The 8078-nt window shown below is 38.3% G+C and overlaps 1 protein-coding gene across 1 annotated transcript in view; it reads left to right on the top strand.

Moving 5' to 3' along the window:
* The window catches only part of KDM7A (lysine demethylase 7A), a gene marked incomplete at its 5' end in the record, with an annotated part of 99962 nt that overhangs the window by 57209 nt on the left and 34675 nt on the right, over positions 1 to 8078 (top strand). The window contains 4 exons of the mRNA XM_023764829.1: positions 2563 to 2723; positions 4428 to 4569; positions 4877 to 5063; positions 6320 to 6482. Of these exons, the coding sequence (XP_023620597.1) occupies positions 2563 to 2723; positions 4428 to 4569; positions 4877 to 5063; positions 6320 to 6482 (653 nt within the window). The remainder of the gene's footprint in view (positions 1 to 2562; positions 2724 to 4427; positions 4570 to 4876; positions 5064 to 6319; positions 6483 to 8078) is intronic.

Below are 8078 nucleotides of genomic sequence, written 5' to 3'. Positions count from 1 at the left end.
CCTGATCACCCTGTAACTGCTCCCCGCTGCTGGCCTCGATCACCCCTCCTAACCGCCTCTGCCTTGGCCCCTGCCACCGTGGCTTTGTCCGGAAGGACGTCTGGAAGATGTCTGGTCTAATTAGCATATTACCCTTTTATTAGTATAGATTGTTAAGTTTCATGTTGTACCATAGCTCCCTTAAGTTGTCCTCCTGTTTTTTAAATGGTTTTTTCTTTCTTTTTGATTCTCTGATTGAGTAATTTTTTTCTAACCTATCTTCTAATTCACTGGTCCAATCCTCGGCTTCCCCTAATCTGCTGTGTATTCCTTCCACTGTGTTCTTTATTAGTGCTATGTCATTCTTCATAGTTACTATCTTTTCTCATGCTGTTGAACATCTTTGTCATCATTATTCTGAACTTTATGTCTGATGAATTTCTTATCTCCATTTCATTTAATTCTTCTCCTGGAGAATTATCTTGTGATAATTCAAGGCCCACAGCCAGACACACCTTTCTCAGTTCTGGGAGCCCAGCTTGGAGTTTCATTTGGGGCTTGTTTTTTGTCTCCCCATTTTGGCTACTTGTCTAGGTTTGTTTCTCTGTATTAGGTAGATCTGCTACTACTCCCAGTCTCTAGTGCAGGACAATGCTAGACACTGTTTGTGATTGGCCCTGAGTACTCTGTTTGGAGCTATCAGCAATCCATAGCTTGTGGCTTCCTCTGCTGGGGCTGGGTGTCTTTGGAGAGAACCAAAATGTTTACCAGGATATGCTTTTCCTAGCCCCGGGCCTGGGATTAGATCAGGCAAAGACTCAAAGCCTCCAGGGACTCTTCCTGCTTGCAGTCCCATTGACACTCAAACGACACTCAAACTTATTAGCCTTAGGCTGTTGACCACAGGGTGGGGCAAGAGGTCTCCAACAGGGTAGGGTAACTGCCTTCCCCCCAGGCAAAAACCTCCTGGATAGCAAAGGTCCACAGCCAGAGAAATATGTCCTCAGCAGCGCAAGGAAATGACTCAGGACAGGAAACCGGGGTGGCTGCCCTCTGATCTCCAACCCGAGAGCCCTCAATCCTGGCTTCTGCTCACACTGCTCCAGTCTACTCTACCTTCCCTCTGTTGGAGCCCAAAGTGAGTGGCTACACAGAAAATTTTGTGCATTGGCCCTTTAAGAGGGTGCCTGCATTTCCAGCATTCTCTTGCTGGCAGACAGCAACCCTGCTGCTTTTCACAGACAGATGTTCTGTGGGCACCTTTCTCAGTTCTGGTTCTCTGGGCTGGGAAGCCCAGCTTGGAGTTTAAAACCCCATAATTCTGCCCTAGCCAGTTTGGCTCAGTGGATAGAGTGTTGGCCTGCGGACTGAAGGGGTGCTGGGTTCGATTGTGGTCAAGGGCACATGTCGGGTTGAGGGCTCCACCTGTAGTAGGGGGTGTGCAGTAGGCAGCCAATCAATGGTTCTCTCTTATCATTGATGTTTCTATCTCTTGCTCCCTCTCCCTTCCTCTCTGAAATGAATTAATTAAAAAAAAAAAGACCCCAGAGTTCGCAGTGGGAACCCCCTCACAGCTCTGAGATATCCCTTCAGAACTTCAGTTGCTCTCTGTGGGAGCCCGGGCAGCCCTTTTGTGCCTCTGCACTTCCTACCAGTCTCTATGAGGTTTCCACTTTCCATCTTTGGTTATCAGGGTTCTCTCCAGTTGATTTTTCAGAGTGGTTTTTCTGTATTTTAGTCGTATTTCCAGTTTGGTCCTGGGAGAGTGTCAGTGTAGCTTTCACTTACTCCACCACCATTTTGGAATCCGCATCCTATTATTCTATTATCTCTTCTACTGTGGCTTATGTAAACATTTACATACTGAAATACATTTTTTATTATGAACTATTTTTTTCTCTTGTTATACTTAAGGCATTTTATATAATACTAGAACCCTGGTGCACGAATTTGTGCACCAGTGGGGTCCCTTGGCCTGGCCTGTGGGATTGGGCCGAAACCGACATCTCTGACATCCCCTGAGGGGTCGGGATTATGAGAGGGCACAGGCCAGGCTGACGGACCCCACTGGTGCACGACTGGGGCCAGGGAGAGACATGGGAGGTTGGCCAGCTGGAAAGGGACCGTGGGAGGGCTCCAGGGTGTGTCTGGCCTGTTTCGCTCAGTCCAGATTGGCTGGACCCCAGCAGCAAGCTAACCTACCAGTCGGAGCGTCTACCCCCTGGTGGTCAGTGCAGGTCATAGTGAGTAGTTGAGCGGCCTTAGCATATCATGAACATATTTATTTTTTTATATATATCATTAACATATTACGCTTTGATTGGTTGAACAGCTGACCAGTCAACTGGACACTTAGCATATTAGGCTTTTATTATATAGGATGTATTTTCAGTTCTATATATTGAAGTAATTATAAATTTTACTTTAAACAACATTTGTTCTAAAAAGAGGAATTAGGTATAACAGGTTGAGAATCACTGATATAGATAAGATAATAATGTAGTATATGAACTAACTCATTACCAGAGTTATTTTTAAACTGAACTTAACAAAGATGACATTTTACTCTTCCGTTTTCCTTAGTGCCGATGAGATCATTGTGAAGATGCACGGCAGCCAGCTGACACAGAGATATCTGGAGAAACATGGATTTGAGGTCCCTATTATGGTCCCCAAGTTAGATGACCTAGGACTCAGGCTCCCTGCAGCTACATTTTCTGTTATGGATGTGGAACGTCATGTAGGTACGAACTTGATTCCTTTAAGTACTTGTGAATACATGGTAAAAGTAAAAATGATATTGTCCTAACAATATTAAAAATTGAATGAAAAAAGGTTAATTTAGTTCAGTTTCCTGGATCAGGAAAGATGCAATTCAATATCACCTATGTTGAAAACTATTTTTTTCTCAGCAGGTTTACCATTGTGAAAAAAACAGAATGAAACATTTTGCCTATTCTTATTTCCTGAGATCCACCCTGCTGCTTTTTTTGTTGTCATCAAATTTTCTGGTACTTTCTAGGAAAAACTATTACTGAGGAGTAGCTACAGATACTGGGAAAAAGACAGTGGGGAACTGGATTGGATTTAGGCCTTTGTAGCATTCAGGTGCAAGAAGAGATATTTTCAAACCTGTTTTTATATTTATGACTTGGTGATGTTGCCATTTAATGATGTCTGGACCTAATTTGTTACTTTGAAGCCCAGAAAGGCATAAGAAACAAGGGGAAAATCATTCATCTGTTGACATTTTTAGTTATTTTATTTATTCTCATGGTATTTATAGATAAAGCTGACTACATATAGATCTCATTCCTCATCAGCAATAGATAGGTATTATTTGAGGATTAGATCTCAAATTTAACTTGACTCAAAACTGCACATCCACTGTAATACGTTATGTATCTGAGAACTTGTCCTTTTATTGAGCCTTCAGTTTGACAGTTCTCAGTGATAACTGTTTCAGAGAGGAGATTCAATTAAATGGCATGACTTCACTTCAGGTGATTTTGAATATTTGATAAATTAGGGGATGAAGCTGAGGTTTAACCTAAATCTGTTTGCCTACTTAGCACTGTAAAATAAATATAGTGTAATGTAAGTATAGGGAAAAAATGTTCAAACTATTTGATAGTTAACTTTTTAGTACTGTAAAGCCCTTCATTTAACAGAATTGTCTTGCCTTTTAAGTATAAAATAAAGTCTACTAGGTATTTAACATATATAAAATTACATTAAAATAAAAAAATGGCATTTATTTGTTTTATAGTTCAGATTGGTTAAGCATTGCTATATTTACAATGTCCTGTAGGACATAGTAATACTGATTGTGTTTCCTAGGGTGGTGATGCAGTGGTGTGCAAGCAACACCTCATGATTTTGCAGGAAATTTGTAAAATTTATCCCAATTGAGAACTCATTCCACAGACACTAATATGACTGATTTTTGCTTCGTAACTACTAATATTTTCTTGAAGCAGAGTATTAGAAGAGAAGACTACCAGGCAAGCAGAAATTGTTTGTCCTAGTTAACTTGTCCCCCAATAGACTGATCAGTTTTTCAAAATGGTAGACTTAGAATGTTAGGTGTTATAGAGGTGAAAGGGAAAAGGCAGTCCCCCTCATTTTATACGTGAAGAAATGAAACTCAGAGCATCTGGTAGTTTCTACAGACCAGTCTAATGTATTTTTGTATTATGAGCTGCACACAAGAAATCATTGGCATATGCAAACATACAAGTTTTTACACTCAGTATTACTAGTAATTATGCATCTCTGTCTTAATTACTTTCTTTCCTTCAAAAACCATCCTCCTTTTCAAAAGTTCCAGTTGGACTTAAAAATTAAGGATATAGGAAGACTCTTTGTCTAAGCTATATATTTTTGTTTAGGGCATCTATTGATGTAACTTTTAAGCCCAATAATAAGACTATAATTTTTCTCTGCAGGTGGTGACAAAGTGATAGATGTCATTGATGTGGCAAGGCAGGCAGACAGCAAAATGACACTTCACAATTATGTTAAATACTTCATGAACCCTAACAGACCAAAAGTGTTAAATGTGATCAGCCTTGAATTTTCAGATACAAAGTGAGTAGTTCTGGACATTTTGGGTTAGCCTTCTGAGTGTTAGCTAAATGTAGTTAAATGCTAAATTTATTTAGTAAGAAGATTAATTGCGACTTCTTAAGCGCTCCAGTGATAGCAGCATTGTAAATTTTGCTTTGGCATCCTCAGAGAATGTTTAGAAATACAATGGGTTTAAACTTGAAGTATTGTTGTTAACCTTGATTTCCAGTTAATCTCTTGGTTTGGGTTGAGATGGGCGATGACATTTTAAGAAGTTTTAATTTGCGTGATGTGGGTGTGTGTGTGTATGTGTGTTTGTTTTTTAAAGGATGTCTGAATTGGTGGAGGTCCCTGACATAGCCAGAAAACTTTCCTGGGTGGAAAATTATTGGCCAGATGATTCAGTCTTTCCCAAGCCATTTGTTCAGAAATACTGCTTAATGGGAGTTCAAGACAGCTACACAGATTTCCACATTGACTTTGGTGGAACTTCAGTTTGGTACCATGTCCTCTGGGTAAGATTGGGGTATTTCTTTGTTCTCTTATTGATAAAAATATATAGTCCTATTTTTCCAGGGGTGCATTTATTTGCTGAAAATGACATTTTAAAGAGGGAAGTATTTGTACTTTTTAAGTAGGATCTGTCATTTTACCTTTAAATGTTATGAATTTTTTTAATCCCAAGTAATAAAGGAGCTATGAGTGCTTAATTTATATTTAGATTCCTTTTTTTGGGCCATTATCTTATAAGTTGGTCTCTAGTAGCCTTTTGTCTCTTCCTCATCAATTATCACTTAATCCCTGTATCAATCCCCGAGGAGCAAAATTACAGTAATAATAATTGCTTCTGACCTTAAAATTAGGCTAAGACAGCTAGTTGGATAAGTCAGGAAGGTCCATGAAATACTAATTCTTCCTGGCAGCTTATATTCACCTTGTTTTATCTGGCACTATACTATTCACAGTAGCTACTAGCCACATGTGGCTAAATTTTAAATAATTAAAATTAAATATAATTGAAAATTCAGCTCCTCACTTGAGGAACTGAATTTTAGTGCAAATGAGGAACTGAATTTTAAATTAGTATTTTACGAATTAGTATTTTATGCCTTTCTGACTTATCACAGTAGCCACATGTGGCTTATGACTATTGTATTGGACAGCACAGATATAAAACATTTCCATCATCATAGGACATTCTGTTGGGCAGTGCTGATCTAGAACCAAATCTTTGTCTATATTAAATGCCTGTGCATCAGCAATGCTCTATACTATAGTATATGATATTGTGTCCTTGAGCTCCTATTTCTCTTCTCCATGAGAAAGCCAAGGGTTATAGTTCATTAAAGGAAGTTGATTTGCAGGTCTTTAAAAATAATCATTATATTATAGATCTTAGGAGAAAGGGCAAAATTTTAGAAATGACTCTTTGTAACCTGGGGTCTGTTAACGTGTATTTACTTCTATACCTTGAAAATGAGATCAGTAGGATGTTTGTGATTTTTTTTTTTACCTTCTTCTCATAACTATTTCTTCAACGCTACTTTATTGACTCCTTGTCATATTTGGAAGGAGGAGCTTTAGCTCTTGTGAAGATGCTTGTTAAGGGCAATAGCTTTTGATCAGGCATGTGAAATATGTCTTTTTGAGCCTAAAAAATCTAATAATTATCTTATTTAATTTAGGTCATTGTATTGGGAAATTGCATCAAGGTAGGCCATCCTAAGAATGGCTTTTTTCTTTTTAATAACTGTGTGATATTTCCTTTTAGGGTGAGAAGATTTTTTATTTGATAAAGCCAACAGATGAAAATTTGGCACTCTATGAGTCTTGGAGTTCATCTGTGACCCAGAGTGAGGTGTTCTTTGGAGATAAGGTGGATAAATGCTACAAATGTGTGGTAAAGCAGGGACATACCTTATTTGTTCCTACAGGTAAGGTTTCAGTTCCATCCCTGCTGCCCATTGTTGATACTTAGTCACAGTAAATCAGCTTTTAATGAGAAACTCTGCTTGAACTGTTTGGAAAGTAGCTTTGCACAACTTTGTGGTGTTTTATGTCATTTTCCATCATTTTGATTTTTGTTCAGATAAAGTTCACAGACTATAATATTCCTCCTTTAAAGTGTACAAGTCAGTGGTTTTTACACTTGATTTTAGCCAAAAGACTGAGAAGCAATCAAGTCGGTGGTTTTTATTAGATTAATAAGGTTGTGCAACCTTACCACCATCTAATTTTAATTTCATCACCTCAAAAGGAAGCCCTATATCAGTTAACAGTCACATCTCCATTCCCTCCGTCTTTAAGCCCCTAGGGTACTTTCAGTCTCTGGATTTGCTTGGTCTGGACATATCATGTATATATGTAGACTATGTGGCCTTTCATATGTAGCTTCTTTTTTTAAAAATATTTTTTTTGTTGAGTTCAGAGAGCAAGGGAGAGGGAGAGAGCGACAAACATCAATGATGAGAGAGAATCATCGATCGGCTGCTTCCTGCACGCCCCACACCGGGATTGAGCCCACAACCCAGGCATGCGCCCTGACCATGTTAGTGGGTATGAAGTAGTGGTATCTCACTGTGATTTTGATTTGCATTTCCTTTATGAGTAATGATGCTGAGCATTTTTCTTGTGCTTATTGGCCATTTGAATATCTATTTGGAAAAATGTTTATTGAAATTTTTTGCCCATTTTTAAGTTGGATTGTCTTTTTATTGTTGAGTTGTAAGTATTCTTTATATACTGTATTCTGTATACTATACCCTTATCAAACATATAATTTGCAAATATTTTCTCCTACTCTGGTGGGTTGTCTTTTTACTTTCTTGATAATGTCCTTTGCAAAAAATTTAAAAAATTTGATGAAGTTTCCTTTAACTTTAACTGGTCAGCTCTAAAGCTATGGAAGGCCAAGCCAGCAGTGAGACTGGGCTTTTTCCTGGGACAGTTAGGAGTATGTTTTGAGGGACCTGAGGGAGAAATTGAGTACCAGCCTTAGCTGCAGCTCAAGTATCGTTACCAAGCGTGTCGTTTTGAGATGTGATGGGACGCAGAGCTCTCCAGGCCAGGGGTTTTAGAATTGTGTTATTCTGATGTGAGTAACCTTAAGGCTATAGAGTTCACAGGGATTTGTTACTAAAGGCCTGCTTTCTTGCTTTGCTTCCAGTGCATATATATAATAAATAAATTTGTATCAAATAAATGAATTAATAAATGCCTAAAACTATCAGAATTTATGGATCTAGTAAGTATCAGCATTTTCATTTGAATGGGCTAAGCTCCTCCCTTAAATTTTCTTCCCAGTGCTCCCTTTTATAACAGATATTTAGTTGTGCCCTCTTCAAAATCTTGAATTCAAATTTATCAATGCTATAACCTCCTACACCAGTAATTAAAAATTGATGTAATGACCTAACTAGAATATAAAGAACAGATTAAAAAGCAACTTATAATAAAATACTATTTCAAAATGTGCCTGCCCTGACGCGGCAGCCTTTAAAAGGCCAAAAAAAAAAAAAAAAAAAAAAAAG

This window comes from Myotis lucifugus, unplaced genomic scaffold, assembly GCF_000147115.1.
Source record: "Myotis lucifugus unplaced genomic scaffold, Myoluc2.0 scaffold_351, whole genome shotgun sequence".
NCBI lineage: Eukaryota > Metazoa > Chordata > Mammalia > Chiroptera > Vespertilionidae > Myotis > Myotis lucifugus.
This window is presented reverse-complemented; position numbering and strand designations above follow the sequence as displayed.